This window comes from Bradysia coprophila, chromosome IV, assembly GCF_014529535.1.
Source record: "Bradysia coprophila strain Holo2 chromosome IV, BU_Bcop_v1, whole genome shotgun sequence".
In the NCBI taxonomy this organism is placed as follows: Eukaryota; Metazoa; Arthropoda; class Insecta; order Diptera; family Sciaridae; genus Bradysia; species Bradysia coprophila.
The window spans coordinates 11926843-11949671 of NC_050738.1; the positions used below are offsets into that span (position 1 = coordinate 11926843).

Genomic DNA, 22829 nt, shown 5'->3' on the forward strand with positions numbered 1-22829 from the left:
TAAATATAAATTGAACGGACCTACTGGAATTGGTACCCGATCGAAGTTTTTTGAGGCAATGTGATCTGTTATCGACAGGGAGGGCAAAATAAACGAATATCTCTGTTTAACACTTTGCCGGTTACTGTGACTTGTCGACTTTAGGCACCCTGGAAACCCTGGAGTCGAACAATACCTCCAAATAAATGTCTAAAAATCAAAAATTAAATTTTAGATTTTTTAAATTTTATTTGGAGGTAGCCCTCGACTTCTTTACTACTTTCCAGGGTGTCTAAAGTTCCAGCATGCGCATTATTCTGCAATGTGTTAATCTGATCCGTGATCTTACATAGAAAAATCATCGTTTAAACTAATGAAGTAAAAGATTTTGTGTCAATTTGCTGAAAATCAGTGACAGATTCAAATATTGTACTGCCGACACGATATGATCGTCATAAGTGAATGGTGAAACATATTCATCTCGCTCAGCAAATAGATGAGGAGATAACATTTGATACAAAGTAAGTCACTTATACATACACTTCGATCCATACCTTTGTCGAAGTTCGGTTTAACATTAAACTTATCCTTCTTCATTTCTACGAAGGACGTCAATCCACAAATATTTTTTCTAAACAATGGCACAGCTTCAAATTAAAGAAAATAAACGAAATAAACAAAGCCAGACTAATACTATTTTACATGACTAGGGATAAAAAGATGGAAAGTAGAGTTTTAGTGTAAATTTTGTTGATCCGAGGCGAAGCCGAGGTCAATAAACACACGAAAATGAGACTTTTCATCTTTTATCCCGAGTTATGTAATGGATTTTACATGTTAAGGATGTCGAAAGAAGTGCTTGAAACATGAAAAACAACGGTTTTAGACGCATGAAGCATGTAAAAGCAATTTGCTCGTATTTCTAATTTGGTAAACTGTAATTCAGAAGGTACAGGTCGTGTTCGTCGGGTATTATTAAATTTTGTGATATACAAAATTGAATGATAGATTTTGACTTCTTCTCAAAATACTTTTTATCTCGGCTATAAAAAGCCGTCGTTGTTAAAAATATTGAAAATCAGTCGAAATATGATTTATTGCTTTTTAAATTTCAAGATTGATCGAGCCGATATAAATATACCACCCATAATAATTCCCATCCACACATTTAGCGCCAATCTTTAAGCATGTGGATGTTGGATATTCAGATGCAACAACCTCGTTTATATATATAGAGAGGTATCTCGTTTGTTTTGACTTTGGCGTTTGTTTATATAATAGTACAACGACGAACGATGTGAATATTGATAATAAAAAAAGGAATGAAAACGAATCGAAGTTTGAACATAATTGCAAAGTCAAAATACTTTGCTTGATATTCACTATGGAGTATGGTAAATTATTCGCATTTTATTCAATCTAATGGTCTGCATAAACATTTAATATTGTCACATCTGACTCAAGTGACAAGACAATAAATCAATAGATTTTTGATTAGTAAATTATTGCTTGTAAAATCGTGCGTGTGGTCATTTTAATAAGTGAAGTACTCACAACAAGAATACTGATTTTATATCTTTATTGCTGCTGCCGGCGATTGGTTTTTTCGTTTTTAATTTTTTGTAAGTCTTTCGAAAGTGTCTTAATTTGACCAAGTTTCGCAGAAAAGTTTTCACATTATGCCTTGTGGGGTGTGAACAGATAATCGGAAAAGTTATTAAAAGTTACCAGCCCGAAAAAAGAGCTATCATTTACGTAGTTTTGCTATTAGAAAATAATAATAATTAATAGAAAATAGAAGGGCAATAATTAACTTTTTTTAGTGTTAAAATAGCACAGCCAATAGAATCGTCTTTTATTCCACCGGACTTATTATAATTCAATTTTAACATTTTAACCTGTCACAGACGGGACACATTACCAGTGTTACTATCTACTACTTCATTTGATGGAAGATTTTCAGAAATTGATTTAAGAAATCTTTTACTTCATTTGTTTTGAACATTCTTTTTGCTATATATAAGACCTCATTAGTCAAAACTTGTCGTTTATTATTACTGGTGTTGTCGATAACAGCCGTCTGTAACAGGTCTGTAACATAAACATAAATATTTCTCGGAATATTGTTGTGCTGTGTGGAATCCGCGCTATGACAAGTACAAGGAACAATTGGAAAAGGTACAACGGAAATTTACGCGGATGCTCCACTACAAGTTCAACTGGGTCAACCCAGACTATCCGGCTAGGCTTAAACGACTCAAAATGAAAACCCTTGAGACCAGGAGACTAAAAATGGACGACTTGGTTCTGTACAAGCTAATTCATAGTAAGATTGTTACCAACCTGTCGTCACGAATCTCAATTCATCAACCCCAACGGTTTACTCGACAAAATGTCCACCATCTCTTTCACCTATCAACACCTTCATCCAATGTACAACTAAACTCGCCAATCTACCGTTTACAGCATCACCATCACATTTATTTTAAGTCCAATGATGTTTTCAATTCAATGCTTAGTCAGTGCAAAAGGCTTGTGAAGAGTATGTATCAGTTTTGATGAGTGAAGTGTGACTTTGATTTGATAAGTTTTCTTTTTGCTCTCTCTTTTCTCTTTACTGCTTGTTAATTGAGCTATTATTATTATTATTATAATTCGATCAATGTATAATTAAACACAATATAAGTTATCTAGATTTTTGTATCGCAGGGTTTGGTGACGACCTCAACGCACGGTAAAAACATCAATCGAAGACGCATCAGAAAGCAATGGGAAAAGTTGGCAAAGGAAAAAGCCAGACTCGTGTTTCTGGTAAAATTCCGGTTTTATCACAATATATTACCTCTTCAGCTCAAAGTTCCCCTAGTGTTTGATATTATCTATTATATATCACTGATTTGACCATTAATTTTGCTATATTAGACCACATGAACTGTAGGCAGTTGACATAGCCGGCCAATGCCCAGATCGTTTTACCAATTTTTTGCATATCGTACTTTCAGACAAGCGAAGCCTGTCGTTGAAAAAAAAAATCAACAAATTCCCTTGAGTTTTTGTTTGATTCAACTGTTTCATTCGCGGTAAATTACATCGCCGATCTAATTTCGATTTGATATTTTAATGTAATATTTGAAAATATCTTGACGTTATCATTAAGTCTGACTTGACATGATCCAAAATGGAATTACACTTTCACAACATGACACCAATCACATTTATAAGAAATATCAAAAAAAGAATTCACGTTTTTCATGTTTAATATCATTAATTCATAATAAATTCGTATAATAAGAAGTTTGTTACAATGTACAAAAGATATATGTTGAAAAATAAGAAAAGGAAACCCGAACATCTTAATCGGCCAATAAAGTGTCTGTCACAATTAGCTGGTAGCCACTCTGAATGTTGTAAATAAATTAATAAATTTATAATACATTCGTTATATAGATAGAAAACCGCTTTGAAGCGTTAGTCTTATGTCTTTTTTCTGTACATTTATTTTTATTTATTTCTTTTTAATGAATGATATTAGAATTAATATGCATAATTAAAATTTATTTGTGTATAACATCAAGCTAAATTAAATTACAATGATTTATGATTTGCATGTTAAAGGAAGTATACTATGTCTTATATGTCTTGGACCCACTTAACTTGTAACTATTTTCATTGTCGGTATCTTATTCATCTAATAGTACCAGTCAGTCAATGGCTCGGTCAATGCCCACACTGACACAATCAACTCAATTTTTTCTTGAAATCTAATTTCTGCTTTTTTTGAAAAGGGATTTTTGTAAAAACATATCACAGAAAATGAAATACGAAACGCACGAAAGTAGGCTATAATTTCAGCTAAGTACGCATGACTTTTAACCTGTTACAGACGGCAAGAATGTTACCAGTATTATTATCGGGTCTATTACTTCCATCGATCAAAGTATTTCAAGTATATTTCAAGTATATTTATTCCCCACTTATAACATTGGATGCTCAGGGCCTGTACATGTTTCTAGTTATTCACTCTGTAAAATATTCGATGAATGGCGCTAAGAAAAAAAAGTACATCATCAGTTCAATCATTTTCCGTTGAAATGCGTGGTGTGCAGATGTCCGACTATTTAAAAAAAACGCGCTCGCTTCGCTCGTGCCTTCTTTTGGGGTAAATGCGAGCTACAATAAATACATACATTTAAATTGACAATTTTGCAGGGACTACTTTTAGAAGTATATTTTCACAAATGTCCAAAAAAACATTTTCTGAAATGAAGAAAAATCTAGGAAATCATCGGAAAATCAAGACAAATTTAGGAAAATAAGAGAAAATGTTTTCCAGCATGTATTTTTGAATAATTCGAATATATCTTGCAATAGAATGAAACTGGCTCCCAAAAACTGGAACCATTCTACAAATTGAAATCTTAAAATCACGAAAAAAGGCGATTGAGCCATTTTTTAAACTTTACGTGTTACGGTAATGTAAATGGTGCTTCACTCATATGAAATATGTATTTACATTGCCTAATCACGTAAAGTACAGTACGTGGGAAAGTTTTCTATGCGCATTTCAGATGAAACTATATGTGTTATAACTAGATGATTCTAGGTGTCTCTACTTCTACATTTAAAAGTCTTACGACGACTGGTCACAAAAACTCTGTTATAAATCCCTTGTTCAAGTTCGTGTTCCTCCATAAAATTTAAAATCTAAAAACATGATTTCCTATTTGAAATTATATGTTTCAAATACTTACACCCAGAGTGTGTACTAAGCAAAGTATAATCCAATTTAAAATATAAATAAGAATTTTAAGAAGTAATTATACTTGGCGCTATAAAACAAATGTCTTAATTCAATTAAGCATTAGCGATTGCAAATGGGATTATCGATTTGAACTCATAATTTTACAATTAGAAATGGTAATCGCTTAGACACCTGTCTAATGCATTGCACACTGTGTGTGCATTTCATTATTTTAATTACAAAATAAAAATCAACCTGCTGCAGTTGATGCATTTCACAATTTTACTTAACAAACTGTCGAGGCGTAACTGAAACCTCCTGTATGTGATATGCCAATTTAACTGTGCCATTACTTTTATAACTGCATTATATGTATCTTTGGCTCCGACGATATGTGATTTATATGTCTCTCAATGTAAGCTGTTATATGCATTTCAATTTTTTTCTGATATTTGCTCGACATTTTTAAATGAATTGTGCAAATTGTGCACTCAGTTATTTAGCGTCTACATTTGTTATATTTTTCGACGAGGCGAGGGATGCGCTCTAGTGTATCAAATGTAAATTACAGGCAAAACAAACATGATTGATTTGATTGGTAACTAAAAAAATGAATATCTGTGTTTGCACAGCACGTTTATACGTGCGTTTGTGTAAATTCGATTTATCTGGATGTTGTTTGCATTTTGAATATAATAATTTTACGATCAATTTTTATGATTGTGTTATTAAAATTTGCCTTCATCTTCAACGAAGCAAAAGATGTGAGTTAGCATATCGCTTTTGAAATAGACACAAGCAAAAAACAAGGAACTGTATCCACACAAATATCATCAAGGTTAAAAATCTTAGTTTTCCGTTTTGAAAACTCAGATATTCGCCCTTTATTGAAAAGCTGAAAATAACAACAAAAAGAACCCCTCTGATATTATTTGTCGTCTTAAAAACCAAATTCATTTTCTTCCGCATTCTCTTTGCTTCCATATTCCATTTCCCATTTCCATTTCCCATTTCCGTTTGTCCAAATTCTACGTTCAACTCTATCGCATCCGATCCATATTTGAAACCAAAATTCACGATCTAGCTTCTTCACTTCCAAATGAGTTTTCCACGAACATTTAAATAACTTCCATTAAAGTGATTCAATTGCCATCCGCTGAATTCTGAACTTTGAGTCCATTTCCAATATCAAATTCCAAAATCGCAGTAAGTTCTATTACGACCATCAACCTTACGTAATTTTCAGATCAAATTCTACGTAAAATATTCTTCAGCGTATTCTGCTTCTTTCTCGAAGGAAAACCGAAGGAAAACTCGCACGTTTGGAAAAATGGGCTTTATGGACTTACACACAGAGTGAATCGTTCACTATGATCAAACATTAATTGAGACATAGCCCGTTGGCTACATTCAATTACATTCATGGAATCCAACAAAATCTAATTTTGTCACATTTTGAATTCTACCCGCTTATATTGAACTCATGTCGCTGTTTGTGCTAGCCGCTGTAATATTGTGCTACAAAAACGTACTTTGACACAAACCGTCATCGGAACGAGAGAGTAGAAAAGAAGGTGCGGGAAATGACAAAAAGTACGAATTTCAAAATTGAAGTGAAATAAGCCGTAGTGGTAGCAGAGGCTGTGTCGCCAATGTAGATAAGGGATTCATATTTTTTAGTTCTAAATTTGACTGATTCGCTAGGAAACTATTTTTTAGTAGCGATATTCTCCACCACCGAATCATTGTCAATGTCCAGCTAACCCCAAAGTTCGAAATATATACTTTTTCGGGTAGGAAATTAACATTTAATTTGACACTAATTCGAGAAGAGACCGCCATTTGACTATGACTGTGTGTTACCTTATTAGAAGCTTACATTGCAGATTCTTACAATGTTTTCCGAAAATATTACAAAAGTTACTGAGACAATCAACTTAAATTACATCATTTTTTTTTTTAATAAATCCGTTTATTATCATCCCTTATACAAGCGTGCGTGGGATACGACCCAAAATTCATGCAAAAAGTACAATCAAAAGTAAAAGTAAAAAAAAAAACAAATAATCTTAATTCAACAGGCAAAATTCTCTAAGAGAGATTCGTCAAAAAAGGCAAATAAAGTTAAACTTCAAAACGACCATAAAACTATAAAGATATCACAGAGAAAAATCATAGCGAATCATAGTTATTTATCTACCAAGGTAGGTAAGGTATGAAGGTATTTTTTCGTACTAGATGTCGATTGTCGATCCGAGGCGAAACCGAGGTCGATAAGGCGTCGTGTGCGAAAAAATACCGGCATACCTACCGTGGTAGATACAACGTACCAAAACGCAAAACATGTCTACATTTTGTTCTAAAATTCTTGTGTATACAGAAATTCATTTGAACGAATAAGAAGGCTGCATTATAATACACATGCAATGTGATGTAAAAGACGCGTTGAATGAAATCGAGTGGTCAATGCTTAGTATATACGCTTCAACAATACGTTAGGTATAATTGTGTGACTCTATAGCCGAATGGTTCAAAAGCCTTTTGGTGTCGGGGGTTCGACTTCTGGTCAATGCAAGATTTTTATTTATAAAAATTTAGCCTTCGTTCTTTAGCGTGCGAAAAAAAGTTCATATTGCACTGTGTCCGGGAATACAGTGAAATAAATACCTTCAAAACGACATTAAATGGATGCATGGAAAGGTGATGATTATGGACCGGAATTGCGAAAAAAAATAATATTGAATTTTACGTAAGTGAAGAAGATAGAGAGGTCCCACTGCATTTTGCGTTATTGACTATCTATAACAGGCTCATTGCCTTTTCAAAAGCATTTCCCGCACCCTCCACGACAAACTACTCTCAAGTTTTTTATCGGAATCTCGTCTACATGCATACACACTGTTTACATCTCTCTATCGTACGATTTATTTATTTACAAACTTTGCACTTCGATCTTCCTAATTTGTCACTTCTATATATACGTTCTGGCGTTGCAATCTTTTGTTTCGTAATGTAGAAGATAGCAAGATATGTAGTTTGTTGTATTTAAGTCAAACGGAATTCTCCAACGCTAGTCAAACCCACGAAATTATGAGTTATGTTATAAATTAAACATTGAACCGTGTGGAGTGATGTTATTGTGATTACAAGGAATCGCTGTTATTACCGAAAAGATTAACTTAATTTACGATAACGAACCGTGTTTTCCAATCTCAGTGAATTGGTAAAATAGTCAAAAACATTTGAAATTAAATGTGTTCATTCACAACGTAACAGAACAATGGTGTTGAAACTTCTCGGAACGCTTATAGAACCGACGGACCGGTATTCTACCAAATCCCATCGAATATCTGCCATCGTTTTAACAACCCTAATTAAAATAGTGGTCAGTTCATTCACGCCAGCGGCTTTCGTCACTTTCGCCTACCTGGCCTACAATTACCAAAAATACTATCAACTTACCGCACAAATTTGGACTTCGCAACAATGGTTACTGGTGACCGCTACCATTTGGTCGTTGTTTGAAATTGGATTTTATTTACATTGTCTGTATGTAAAGAGGCTATTCTCACGCACCTCATCGACATTAGAACTGACTTGGGCGAAGAGAGTGTTTTATCTTCAGCGCGTACTCGACCACAATCCAACTGTTTTCAAATCATTAGCCAAGTGGTTCCACAAGCGTGATGAATTGAATTCTGAAGATGATATTTATCTGGAACATTTCGAGGATTGGCTGTCGTGGGCATTTTTCAATAAATTGAAATTCAATTTAACGCGCAACGAAGTGCATGAATTACATGCTATTATGGAGATATGCTTAAAGCAGGATCCCAGCGCTGCTGCGCTGCGAAACGAGGATACCGAGAGCCGAAAACCATTGGAATTCATGCGGCTTAATTTGGATCCGATAGTGTTTCAACACAAGCCACTGATCGCATATATGGTATGTGTGTATTCAGATGCAGACCATCATGTCATGGGAACATGTTAAAAATTCAAAATTTTCTTATCTTCCAAAGGTCATTTCGTTGATGCAACTGTACGGGCTGATATTTTTATATTTCATTGGATTTGTACATTACAATTGTCAGCCACGTTCCACACTTTCCTATTGGATTTACAATGGTAACAAGTCAAAATCTTCTCGAAAACCCTCGACCAAACCTCCGGTGTTTTTGGTTTATGGTATTGGTATTGGTGTGACAATGTACTTGAAGGTGATAAACGCCATCAGAAACAAAGATCCTGATCGTACTATAGTCGTGCTGGATCTACCTCACATCAGCTTAAAGCTAGTCCATCAGATACCGTCGTTACCACAAACATTGGAAGCTATCGACAATATTTTCAAGAAACACGAATTAGGAGCCTGTTCCTGGTTGGGTCATTCGTACGGTTCGATTATCACAGCTTGGGTAATCAAATCAAGACCGGCTTATATCCATAAGGTGAATCTGGTGGATCCAGTGTGTTTTGCCCTATGGGAACCAGATTTGATTCGTAATTTCCTCTACAATCCCAATCCGATCGGACCGATTCATCGTCTTGCACAATATTTTGTTGCCAAAGATCTACTGGTCGCGTCCACATTATTCCGTCATTTTTGGTGGCTTCAGAACATACTATTCCCAGATGATTTGGCTTGCGAAAGTCATGTATACTTTTCACAATACGATTGGATCATCGATTCGTATGCCATCAAAAGTTATTTGGACAAATTTTGTAGTCAAAATTCGTGGAACCGATTGAAAACGTTAATGATGGATAATGTTGCACACGGGGGATTTATTAGTTCGGAGGAAAAAATACAACTTGTGTTGGAACACGTTTGATCGTGTAGAATTACTATACCAAATAGAGGCTATTAGTTTAACATTTGAAATGATAAGAAGGAGAAATGTTTGAAAACAGATCTCTCTTGCTGTTTGTGATATTTTCTTATTAAAATGGTTTTTGAAGATAATGAACCCGTTCTTATGTTTGTTTCGCCCAAAATTCTTAGCGTGATTGTTACTACCCAAATACAACTTTTATCAAGTGACTCTGCCGGTCCTCGAAAGCAGATTAATATGTATGAGTACCAAACCTGATGGCGGAGATGTATTTACATAAAAAACACGATCTTTCGTTGGCTGGGTTTACTTCAGCAACACTATTTCTTGCATCTTCATGATTTTTTTTGCGCTGGAATTTGACAACATATGCGCTGTGTAGACGTTGAAAGTTACAAATAGTAGAATTGGGATAATAACGATAGTCTGAAAACATATCGATTTATACAGAAGGCACCACCTATAAGACCAAGCGGTACAAGTGTACAGAACATTATTCACTCGATTTGTTCTACCTCATCTAGTCAAGCAATTTCCATTACCTTTTCTCGAGCCCTTTTCCTTTAATTGGTATCGGCCGGAAAGGCATGGTATTTGCCATTCTAATCATGTCTACGTGTTAGTATACCATTAAAGACAAATTAAATCCACCTGTAGAATTCTAGGATTTTGAGGACATTCGACTGTTTTTTGGGCTTCTCAGTCAAATTTTGATATATTGAAGTGCTTTCCAGTTCTAGAACTTCAAAATTTTGACGAATTTTCTGAATTCGAATTCGTTGCTGACAGTAGCGGTGATTCACGGTCTCATGTGGGGTGTCATTAGAAAGGTAATAACACGTACTATTGAGCCGAATAGGGACTTATTCTTTGTCATTCGTACTAAGGGGATAAAGACAGACAATTCATTCAATCATTGATTGAATATCCTGTGTAGATCAAACGTTGCGTCCTTACACAGGACGTTTGGGATCACTAAAAATATCCCCAGCTGAAATGCCTATAGATAAATTGCTAAAATACAACGAAAATTATAAAAGAAAGCAGAACAAACAGAGCTTTTGCTCTTCCCTGCCCACTCATGGCTCACGTTAAGTGACTTTAACAAAGGCGACAAAGCTATTTCGACCTCAGGATTCAGGGGCGGTCTGATGATAGCGTGATCTACCCATCATCAGTTGTTTCCACTGATCCCTTCCCAAGACAGCGACAGTAAAACTTTCGATTGAACAAGCGTTTGAAAGTTTACCAAAGTTTACTTAGAAATTTTTCATCTACTGATAGTCTACCTCTATGCTTATTGGTTTTAAAATTCATCCACACTGAAATATGTGCAGTTGAAGTTTTCAACCGAAGACTTACACTGTTCTTACTGAAATTTCTCGAGGTACACAAAAGTAACATGGTCTTGTGGGGTATCATTTGAACACGACCATGTACGTTTTGTGTACATCGAGTTTCTTCAACTGCACATATTTCAGTGTGCATGAATTTTAAACTCAATGAGTCTCTATTCGGCTCAATAGTACATGTGATTACCTCTCTAACACGACAGAGTAAAGTTAACCAGGCAGGAGCGCTGATTTGACTCGGGACCTGAATTTTTTGCGAATAAAATTTTTCAATTTATGTCAGTGTTCATTTGAGTTCATTTTCATCCCGTGTATTAGGTCCCTTATTTGACGTTTCGAAAATGAACCGCTCCTGCCTGGTTTATTTTACTCTGCCGTGCTTTCTAATGACACCCCACACGACCCTGTACGACTCGTGTAACTGGAGAAATTTTTGTAAGAAAAGTGCAAGTTTTCGGATTTTGATCACCTTTCACCAGCCACACAAGCTTCGAAGAATTTTTTTGAAAGTAGTTTTGGCTTCTAATTTTGAAGTCCTTTCTAGGTCCACTAGAATTCCACTAGAAAAAGCGTCCGATTTCGGTAGGCTGTTTTTCAAAAGAATCTCTCTATGTTACTTAGGTATCGATAAGCTGTTTCTACATTTTGCTGTCTCAGACCCAAAAAATGAATGCTTTGTAAATGGAATCGAAAGACAAAGAGCTAAACTTACCAACCCAACGTTATAGACTGTTATGATCAGAGTGAGACTTCCGGAGACTAGTTATTAATTACTTGCCTTGAGGTATTTGTCATTGCATATTTTCAAATGAATTTTTGACGAAGCCCCAAGTCAAAAAAATATCAAACAATGTTCTGTTATAAGGGTTCAAGCCACACATGTTATTATAACAGAATATCGTTCAACCAACTTTATATTTCCTTATATCTCATGATAACAGTCTATTCGGAATTCCCTGAATGCAGCACTGTTTCAACAATACTTACGGCAGCACCATTCATAAACGTCACAAATCTGTCATCACTGTCACTGTAAACAAAACGTTCGACTCAACAAAAAAGTCTTATCGCCTTTCTCATTGGAATTGTTTTAACATTATCAAAGTGAGTTATTTTTTGATTTCAATAAATTCTTCAGCAAATTCGATTACATTGTAGACATGACTTCCTATACTGAACAGTATTTGAAAGAGAAGTTGATAGAAAAACTCAATGCTGTACACGTGGTAAGTGATATTTTGTGTTAGATTTGTTGATGACAAGAGAGTTGTGCCTTCCATTTTGTGTTTTTTACCGAGTCTGAAACGTTGGTGTTCGAAGTGAAATGCAGTGAATTTTCATTATTTTCCGTTGAAAATCGAAATCAATTTTAAATCATGATCGCGAAAGTGGTGCTTGCTGTTTCAACAGCCATGCTAATTCGCTCCATAGTATCGTTGCATCCGTATTCGGGTGAAAATACACCACCGATGTTTGGTGACTTCGAAGCACAGCGACACTGGCAGGAAATTGTTGTTAATTTGCCCATTGCGGATTGGTACACAAATACGACCGACAACGATTTGATGTACTGGGGACTGGATTATCCTCCACTAACAGCCTATCATACGTACATTGTTGGACGTGTTGCACAATACATCAATCCGAAATTTGTTGAATTGCATGAATCCAGAGGATTGACAGACGACTCTCATAAACATTTCATGAGGAGTACAGTGTTGATTGCCGACCTGTTGCTGTATCTACCAGCAATTTTAATTTGTTGTCGAATGATTAGCAGTAAGAATTGGTTCAAAGGTGACGAAAGGATCGACAATTTGTATGTGGCAGTGGCGGTGTTATATCCAGGCCAAATACTCATCGATAATGGACATTTTCAATACAACAACATTTCACTCGGATTGGCAGTTATGGCCATCGTATTTGTGCTACGGAATCAAAATATTGTTGGGGCGATTTTTTTCACATTGTCGCTGAACTACAAACAAATGGAACTTTATCATGCACTTCCGTTTTTCGTGTATTTACTGGCCAGCTGTTTCAAGTATCCGTCGAAGAAGTTAGTACACTGGTTTCGCCGCCATTCCATCCACCTTTCATTGATGTTTTGATCTATTTATTAGAATGGGTTTCGTTGATGGATTGAAACGCCTAACAAAGCTCGGTGTTGTTGTTCTTCTAACTTTCGCTGTTCTATGGCTACCCTGGCTCGGATCAAAACAGTCCGCCCTTCAAGTTTTGCATCGCATTTTTCCCTTGGCTCGCGGTGTATTCGAAGATAAAGTGTCGAATGTGTGGTGCATAGTCAATGTGGCGTTACCACTGAGGTATAATTGAGTCAAATCCATTGGCAGTTCATCCACTTTCATGAAATTTTATTTGTGTTTTAGAGAAAGGTTTTCCAACGATCAAATGGCTGTTATATGTTTGACATGCACATTGGCATCGCTTTTACCGAGTTTAGTTCATCTGTTCCGCCAGCCAAATCAGAAGACATTTTTGCTAAGCCTTGTCAATAGCTCGCTGGCGTTCTTCTTATTTTCGTTTCAAGTGAGTCATCCAGCGTCCATGGCTTCCATCATTATTGCTGATCTCTCTTGTAATTTCTTTTAGGTGCACGAGAAATCGATTCTATTGGCGACACTTCCCATTACTTTATACTTTCCATTGGATCCGTTGCTGTGTCTCTGGTTTTTGCAGGTCGCAACATTCAGTATGCTTCCGCTGTTAGTGCGGGACGGTCTACTATTGGCTTTTATCGCCTTAAATGCGTTCTACCTGCTACTGATAAAACTACTGACCGAAATACCTAGTCATCGGAAGGAGAAAATTACCGAGTATAAAATTGATGTGCTAAGACTGGCGCGAATTCAACCGATCCATTCCACTTTCTTCGACAAATCAAAGTTGTGGCTATTCTATTTGAGTCTTTGCGGGCAAATTGTTTTGTTAATTTGTTTGGTATGGGTGCCACCTCCGGTACACCTGCCTCACATTTTTCCATTGTTAATTTCGGCATTTTGTTGCGCGCATTTCACCTATTTCTTTTTGTGTTTTAGTTATAAGCAACTGTTTACGATGTAAGTGGTGTGGAGAAGAGGAAGCGAATAAAATTGGTTTTTGTTCTTGTTATTTCGTGGTTTGATTTCTTGTTGATTAGTGTGAGAAATGTTGATAATTTCAGTACAATACATTAACAATTACGGAAGTTGGTGGTTTGCGAGCAGCAGTATCTTCATCGACTTCAACGTCATCACTTCTTACCATTATAACACCGTAAAAACTACACTAAAAGTTCAACAAATCTGCGAACATGCTAAGCAATTAGCTTTTCTCGATGGGGAAACTACTTCGAAAAATCGTGGCCAGGAACGTCACTTCTTTTAACTCCCCTGACTTCTTGAATAGATCCTTGATTTTCCGGTCTTGCTGAATTATCATGACTTTCTGACTTTTGCTTGACTTTTCGTTGTTTTTTGCGACTTTACAGTCGCCGACTTTCAAGTGACTGACGAACTTTGTTTAAGCTGTTTTTCAGCTGATCCACTCATACAAACAAATGTGTTAACGCTTGTTACTACGGATGAACAATGTACAAGCATGGTAGGACCGTTTAAAGACATAAACCCATACTTGCTTGTCCTTGTATGATTAGATCAGTTGAAAAACAGCTGGAACGAAATACATCACCATTGCAAAGTCGCCGACTGTAGTCACTGTTTGTGAGATTCCAAGACTTTCCAGTATTTTCCGTGACTGTCCGATAAATCCGCGACTTACTGGTATAGCTGTGACTTTCGGGTATTTTCCGTGACTTTTTCGGACCTCGGAGCTGTTCCCCCTCTATATAATTTAGCTTTGTGTCTGCTCGACTTATTAGCTAGCCATATCCACATGTATTGCTTTATTGATTTCAAGCCATTTTACGAACATAAATGTAACAATTTCTTCTAATTCTTTTCAGGAAGTAGTTGATGAATCTGACGGATGCGGTGGGAAATTTAGTACAATCATCGTATCCGAACAATTTGCCGGCAAGGGCCTGCTGCAGAGACACAGGTAATTTTTAATCAAAAAACAGATATTTTTGGAATCTTAATTTTGGAATTTTTAAAATCAATTTTAATTTTCTTTTTTTAGACTCGTCAATGCTGCTCTAGCCGAAGAACTTAAAACGATTCACGCATTTTCGCAGAAAACATTTACTCCAGAACAGTGGGCCAACGAGAAAAAATAGTTAATTTCCATCGATAAAACTAATTCGACGATTTTTCCGCTTTGTACTTTTCATTTCCTGGAATAATTAGCCGTAAAAGTTTTCAGTTTTGTTGTTTTTTAATCGCTAAACGGTAACATCGTAACATGGATAAGAAATTGAAATTTGCCGTTTCCGCTCCGGGAAAAGTTATCTTGAACGGCGAGCACTCAGTTGTGTATGGAAAGCCGGCTATTGCGGGCACAATTGGTCTGAGAAATGTCTTGACTTTGCAGGTAACACAGAATTAGATGAGACAGTTACGGCCAGTGATAAAAAATGTAGGAATTATGCGCAAGACGCTCTAGTTATGAACTGTCCTGATACCGCATTTGTCTTTGCAAACATCAACTTAATCAATTAGCAAGCGTTCGAGGATCACTTTGCAGGATTTAATGTTTTGCTAAAATATTGGCAGTTGAACAGTTTTGGTAAACTAAACGTAGCTCTGAAGTGTTAGCTGCAAAGAGTGGTATAAAGAGAGCTTATAGTTGTGAATTAGGGGCGTGAGCAAACACTCGGAAGTAATTGCTGAAACTGAAGCGAGGTACACGAGGGACGCTTTTAGAGACGACGATTCGATCGTGTAAGTGATGGTATGAAGAATTATTGAATCCTATTTGATATCACGTCCCCCTAGTATAGAACTAATTTCCTTGGAAATTATCAGGGTTAAATTTTGTCGGGGAAATAGAACAGACTTAGAGCTTTAAGTATGATTTCCAGTCAACAGAAAGTACTCTGTGTGAGAAAAAATTCAATTTTGTCTCTCACACGAAGTACTTTTTTGGTACATGGAAATCAAGCGTTACATTAATAAACTGTGTCAGTTAGTGTGTTAGAGAGATAATTGGTCATCGGTTGATTCAGTTACAATATGCGCCGAGCTGCATGTAAGTCTATTTTTTGAGTGGCCGTAACTTCTCACTATGGTCAACTGAGTGAACTTACTTCATTTTCATTTGCTTCTTTTTTAGACTAATGCCTCGTCTTCTATCACAATCAAATTGGATATTTTGCAACATACTCTCGAATGTGATTTACAAGACCTGAACTCACTGCTTGCCTTGACTTTCCCCATTTACAAAGATCAAAACCTGCCGAGCAATTTAAACCACAATGACTTCCTGGACACAATTAAGAAGTTCGTATTGAACACAAAATTCCATGGAGATTTTAACGTGTCCGATCACATCAACACATTGAGTGCCTTGTTCTACATCCTGTGCGGTATACTGATAAGTAACGAATGTTCGAAAATCAATGAGGGATTTGAAATTGCTATGAAATCCGGTATTACCACTGGTGCTGGATTGGGAAGCTCGGCCTCTTACGGAGTTTGTTTGGCTGGATGTTTTTACTTTTATGCAAAGTAAGTGGTTTGATTTGGGTGAGAAACATTCTGAAATTAAACAATCTTTAACGGCAGATCTCGTAATTCACCTGATTTTATCAACCAATTCAATTGCATGGCAGAGGATGAACACTCTGCGATTAGAGCGATAATATCTGACTGGGCATTTTGTTCGGAGAAAATTATGCATGGCAATCCGTCCGGGCTGGACAATCACATTTGCACTTTCGGTGGCTTGGTGAAATTTTACCGAAACCAGAAACCAAGTTCGATAAAGTCTGTGCGAGCCTTGAACATTCTAATTATCGATTCGTGTGTATCACGCAGCACAGCGGCGATGGTACAGAAAGTGCTGCAACAGAAAACTGAAGATCCTTCTGGAGTCCAGGACATTTTCGATAAAATAGAGAACGTGGTGGAGGCAGTGTCGAAGGTAAACGGATTTTAATTTCCAATTCAGTGGGCCTGTTTCAAACGACAAGCGTATCAACGAGCTAATCTTTTGATTGATACAAATTGATTTTGCAGATTCTGGAAGATCAATCATTACCGTCCAGATTTCTTCCACTCAGCGAGCTATTCTCTGAAAACAATCAGCTTCTAACAAAGCTCAATGTAACGCACAAGGAGCTCGACAACATTCGCGATATTTGTTCTCGTTATAGTCTTTCTGCCAAACTTACTGGTGCTGGTGGTGGAGGGTAAGTGCAATAACGTTTATTATCTTTGCCAAGTGTACATAACAATAACATTTACAAACATAGCTATGCTATTGCTGTTCTACCCGATGACTATCAGCACGGCAACGCAGAGTATTCGAAATTGTTCGAGGAACTTATAACTGCTGGATATAAAGTACGAGACACAACAGTGGGAGATGAAGGTTTTAAGGTGGAGGTCGTCGATGACAAATAGATTCCATTTTCATTTATTGATTGAATTTTAAGAAAGACATTTTTCGAACAAATTTTTATTGGTTTTTGGGGCAATGAGCAATGGTGAGAGATGGGGTTAGGTTAGACCTACGGCAATTTCGTGTAGTTGAATGAATTAATAAATTGAATCAAATTCACTAACAAGAAATTTTATTTTCTCTCGATAGTTTGAGACTAGGGACTAGAAACTAGGGTCAGATGGAGTGTTGATAGAGAATAATGGGTAGGGTCAGGTATTGAATTAAGTGACGAGTAAAAATTTTTGAGAAAAAATAATTTTTGCTTTCGTTATAAATGTGTTGATCGGTGGCGATATCTTTCACAGGAAACCCCTAATTAGTAGGGGTAACAATGTCAACAAGGTACAACGGAGGGTGCGGTAAACCTATATTCTTGGAAGATTCATACTTTAGTTTCTATCTTCTTTTCTGACCTGATGATGAAGAAGCAGAAGGAGTCAAGCTCAAAGAAGTTTGCTAATGTTTCACAATTCATGTTTGGTAACGCCGCTATAGTCCACGAAACATTCATTGACAAACGGCGAAGAAACAACACATAACAATGTCTCACAATTAACATGTAACATGTTTGACGTCGTTATACTCAGACTATAACTATCGAATCTGTTGCAGAATAAAAAAAACAGGCAGGAGCGGTTCATTTTTGAAGCGTCAAATAAGGGACCTAATACGCTGTATGAAAATGCCGCCCTTTTTTAAATAGTAAAATTCATTTTAACGTTGAAAGAGAAATGTTCAAAAACGTTATTGTGCTGGCGCCACCGGCAAGCCTTCATTCACAAAAAAAACCTCTCTTTTTCTCTCTTCGGTTCATAATCACATGTTTATCGCATATAATAAAGAGAATAGCGTCAATGATAAAAAATCAGGTAATGTTTTGTGAATGTGTGTGTGTCTCAATTTCTCAACATCAAGCCCAAACAAAAAATGATAAAAAAGTACCCGCTCCTCAATATGCTTGAGAGCCATCAGAAAATGATTGAATGGCAAACGAATAGTTGTCATTTAAGTTCTAAATTAAGTCTGCAATGGTGAAAAATTAATAAATTAAATAAAAATAATTGTGAGACGTTCTGTGATAAATCGAACAAAATTCTCGGTAAAACATACTAAAAATTGAAGTTTTTTTTATAGATTGCATAAATGTGTGTGCTTCGCACAGTGATATTAAAAATGAGATAAAAATGCGCTCATTGTCTAGTAGCGATTCCCTCTCTTTTTTGGTGCTGTTTGATAATCACGAAAATTCTACCGCTATAGGCAGTGGGAGACTTTTATTGTAGTTTGGAGAGCTCAATTTTAGTTCACAAACGGCGCTCCATCAGTTAACAATGAAGATCTTTTTATTGCAAGACATGTGTAGACATGCATAATAAATCCCCAAGTTTTGTATAGGCTCTTTTGTTTCTTCGTTTTATTATTTTTTTGTTGTTCTGTTGTACGTTTTTTGTTTTATTTATTCGTTCAATGAGTGTGGGTTTTGAGTGGCTTAAATGCAGTGGTGCTGATAAAGGAGAAAAAAAAACGTTTCTGTTTCCACTCGATGAACGCTTTATGTTCGGATAACACTCACACGATAATACAATTGAATTTTTTTTGTGAATAAGTCCAATCGTAGGACGCGGGCTATCCTAACAGAAATTACTTTGATCAAATATAACGAAGAAAAAAATCAATTGTTCAAATATGTGCACAGCTAGATACGATTTTGTTTATACAACCAGCAAGTGATTGTGCAAATATTTGATAAGAAAACGTTTTTCATTTTACTTCTTATTGATAGCAACCAACGGATGACGCGCAATCATATATAAAATATTATAAGTAAAAAAAAAAACGTAATTTACAATTGTATTGAGTGTAGTAGCACAGAAAGTGATAGAAAATATTACGGTGTGTGATCCAAATAAAATATATAAAATATTCTCCTCGATGCGCTTGTTTCGTGTCTGTATATATATCGAAGAGCGCTCTCTGATAACAAAGAAAATTATTTAAATCGTCAAACAGCAGCAGATGGCTTGTTGGAATGGTTGAAAATTCAGTGGATTTTTATGTTCGGATAAATGGAAGTTGAAATTTTATTCGTTCCACTTAAAAATTGAGTGTTCACCCGAGCAGTATGATAAGCGCACGTAATTTTACTTAAAATTGTTTTAATTAATTTATTATTTTGTGTGTATCGTATCGACAAAATAATTGTGTTAATGAACGGGCTACTGTAAAAGGAGTGATAGCTGAAATGTGAAATATTGAAACAGAAAGCATTTTGATAACTGCTGATATATTACATTATATATATATCCATCCATCCAACACTCCTCCCTATATACATACATCCATATATCATTAATGGCTTGCACAACAAAGAAATTGGTTCGTACGATGCAGATGTCAAAAAAATTATTTTTAGAACTTGAATAAATACGTGCGCACAACATACTCGAGTATTCGAATACTGTGCAAGAAGAAAAGGAACGACCATATGAATAGTTGAATGTAAATGTGTTTGTGATAAAAATATTTCGAAATGCTCCCCAATGTTTACATTTTTCCCCGACAATTTTAACTAAATTATGTGCATACATCATTATATCGTGCGTGTCATCATCTAATAAAAATATTGAAAATAATTGTTCGAGTGTCTAAAACATTTTCGAAATAACAGAGAAAACTCAAATTTCGACCAAAAAAACGAAGTAAGAGGAAAACGAAAAATATTCAACGATGAGTAATGTACCGGACAAATTCTATCAAGTGTGTCGGTTGTGCTTGGCGGTGGTCTGTGATAGTGATATTCCCGAATTGTCCATGTATGATATCAGCAAAACGCGATCGATCGCACAATCGCTAAATCAACAGATCAACAATACGGTTATCATCAGCAATACACAGAAAGCGGATGAAACGAATCATAAGAACAATTCCCTGCATCAATTGGCTGCTGACAATAAAGAATCCATCGATTGCAATGCATCCGGATTACACAACGATGGAAACGGTGACGGTGTCGAAGACGACGATGAGTCACGCATTGAATTGCACGAACGAATTTACACATTTCTAGCGATTACGGTGAGTCAAACAACACAGTTCGTTTTCCAATGATTAGTTCGATAAAATGATTTCGTTTTGGAATAAATTACTTTCAAAAAAAAAAAACGAAAGAAAATCCAATGATATGGTTCGTTCTTCAAACTCATACCAGATCACAATTGTGGCAGAAGCACCATTCACAATTTTATCAGAAAATAAAATTCTTTCTGTGCAATCAATTCGTGTATAATTCAATGCGAAACGAAAGTTTTTTTTTATTTCTCTTCTTTTTGTTTTGATGCACTCCAAAATTGCGTATGTATTGCAAATATGTCGTTTGGATAATGTGCGCAGTAATCAACTTCATTTCATTTTACAAATGTTGTGTTGAATGACTGACTGCGTTAGTGCAATTATACTGATTTCTATCTGAAATTTAGATTGTACACGTTAAAATTGTCGTTACCAGGTAATCAAATAATGAAGTGTGAGCAATGATTTCGCACTCGTAGTGATGGCAATGATGATGGTGTGTGTATATATATAGCGTCGTTGCTTGGGCAATTGTTTTTCCGTCAAACTATCAAACGATTACAGCATTTACGAATCTTTAAATATTTTCATTCACTCTTTGGAGTCAATGTCCTTATGTTTTTCTTTGGATCAGAATTCATGGTTCATTTTAGTGAAATGGATTACCTATAGATACCGGAATGAATAGTCGTTTCCAGGACTTAAATCTGTTAATTAATGTCCTGACCATATTTCCCGAAATTAGGTCTTGACCATCTTTTGGACTACTTTTTGATCTTTCAATGAATGACCGTTCAATGTTTAATTACTTCAACACAACCACACCGGCAATCTAAGAAACAAATAGCTAAAAATCATCCGTCACAGTTGTTTTCCGCTCAATGTTTTTATAATTTTCTTGATCACCACAACCAGAAAATCCACCTCTCTCATCATCTGTTATAAATAAGCTTGTTTTTCTGAAATGTTTTGAGTCATTAAAAACTTTTAAAAATTCTCAGAAGTAAACTACAATTTCACTGAATCAAATCAACATTCGGTTAATTTGGTTATCGACTAATAGTGATAGGTATTGGGTATATAACATGAGTGGGTGTACTTTCAATCGATTCGATTATTGTGAAACAATAAATAATTGTTTATTCCGAAAACTTACCTTTAGCTTTCTATGCCGACCAGGGCTTATTTTTGTGGATTTTAATTCTGAACACTCCTAAAAAATCCTAATTCTGAAAAAATCCGATTTTTTCGGAACTTTTTAAGAATTTTTCGGAGTTAAAATTGGCAATAATGAGCCCTGTCTAGCAATATGTTTTTTGGTCATCCGAATCGGAAATTCGTATCTAATTTAAGATTTGTATAACAGAATATTTGAGTCTACTCAAACTATAGCCATTCTTCGAACGTATATTGTAAACTGGCATTTCAAACCTTCGTTTTTACCTTACATTCATTCTCATGTGTTAGTTTACTCGTTATTCTAAAGCTAAAAGTGACACGGTATTTACGTATAGTTCAACACTCTTCTTGAAAGTGAAAAATAAACATGTACACCGCACAATGCCTATATTTTTTCGCAATTCGCAGGTATAGGAGATGGTAGAATTGTTGAAAAAAAAACGTATGAACGTTAAGTACAACTCTCGTATAACACTTTCGTAATCTTTGTGCTGCTATCACGTTGCAAGCAGCATGGTTACGGTGAAGAACGAAGACGGAAAAAATAGTCTTGATAGGGGTTGTGGTATAGTATTTCAAGTAAAATACAAGAATGAAACAATCCAACGCGCATACGGGTTTTACACATTCCATTTTACGCTACACCGTTCCTGTTCACGACGACAGAAAAAAGTAATCATTCAAATATCGGTGTGACGAAATCGAATTAACATGAAAAGAACAATCATCATTTCTCACTGTCCCAAATAATTTCTGTTTTTTTTTTTTTATTATAATCTCGTCTCCTCTCTCCGAAATGTTACATTCAAAGATCATCAGACAAGATACATCAACGCAACAGAAGGTAAACCGCTCTATAAACTTCGATTAATCAAATAATATCTTGGATGATCGTCTCTCTGTTTCATAGTCCCGATCGTGTACAAAGGAAAAAGTAACCATCTCTGGTGTTACATTGAAATGATATTTACATTCGACATATTACCCAGTGCTCTTCTTCTACCATTTTTCGTCTGAATGTAGCGCGTTTTATCGTTAATATACCCATACACGTCCATGCACACAAACTTCATTGTTCTTTGTGGTCAAAGTCTCTGATGGTGTATCCTT

General features: G+C 35.8%; 3 protein-coding genes across 6 annotated transcripts in view; all 3 read left to right on the forward strand.

The window, feature by feature from the left end:
- The first annotated feature begins 7634 nt into the window (after window positions 1-7634).
- Window positions 7635-9686, forward strand: LOC119066280. The gene is made up of 2 exons (XM_037168646.1): window positions 7635-8666; window positions 8743-9686. The coding sequence occupies exons 1-2, from the start codon at window positions 8001-8003 to the stop codon at window positions 9553-9555; spliced, it is 1479 nt and encodes a 492-aa protein (XP_037024541.1). The 5' UTR covers window positions 7635-8000; the 3' UTR covers window positions 9556-9686.
- Window positions 9687-11898: 2212 nt separating this feature from the next.
- LOC119066279 (bolA-like protein 2) lies at window positions 11899-17590 on the forward strand. Of its 4 annotated transcripts, XM_037168644.1 has the most exons (7): window positions 11899-12011; window positions 14872-14966; window positions 15048-15398; window positions 16140-16534; window positions 16592-16949; window positions 17045-17217; window positions 17281-17590. In XM_037168644.1, the coding sequence occupies exons 3-7, from the start codon at window positions 15270-15272 to the stop codon at window positions 17429-17431; spliced, it is 1206 nt and encodes a 401-aa protein (XP_037024539.1). In that variant the 5' UTR covers window positions 11899-12011; window positions 14872-14966; window positions 15048-15269; the 3' UTR covers window positions 17432-17590. The 4 variants fall into 4 exon arrangements, with proteins under 4 accessions (XP_037024539.1, XP_037024540.1, XP_037024537.1 ...); XM_037168642.1 differs by lacking the exons at window positions 14872-14966; window positions 15048-15398; window positions 16140-16534; ... (1 more) ...; window positions 17045-17217; window positions 17281-17590 and adding exons at window positions 12066-12966; window positions 13031-13234; window positions 13298-13457; window positions 13521-14039 and having other exon boundaries at window positions 11927-12011; XM_037168643.1 differs by lacking the exons at window positions 14872-14966; window positions 15048-15398; window positions 16140-16534; ... (1 more) ...; window positions 17045-17217; window positions 17281-17590 and adding exons at window positions 12089-12966; window positions 13031-13234; window positions 13298-13457; window positions 13521-14039 and having other exon boundaries at window positions 11935-12011.
- An 855-nt stretch (window positions 17591-18445) lies between these two features.
- Window positions 18446-22829, forward strand: part of LOC119066281 — a 43007-nt gene continuing 38623 nt past the window's right edge. Inside the window, exon 1 of the mRNA XM_037168647.1 lies at window positions 18446-20546. Coding sequence (XP_037024542.1) covers window positions 20199-20546 — 348 coding nt within the window. The 5' untranslated portion in view covers window positions 18446-20198. The remainder of the gene's footprint in view (window positions 20547-22829) is intronic.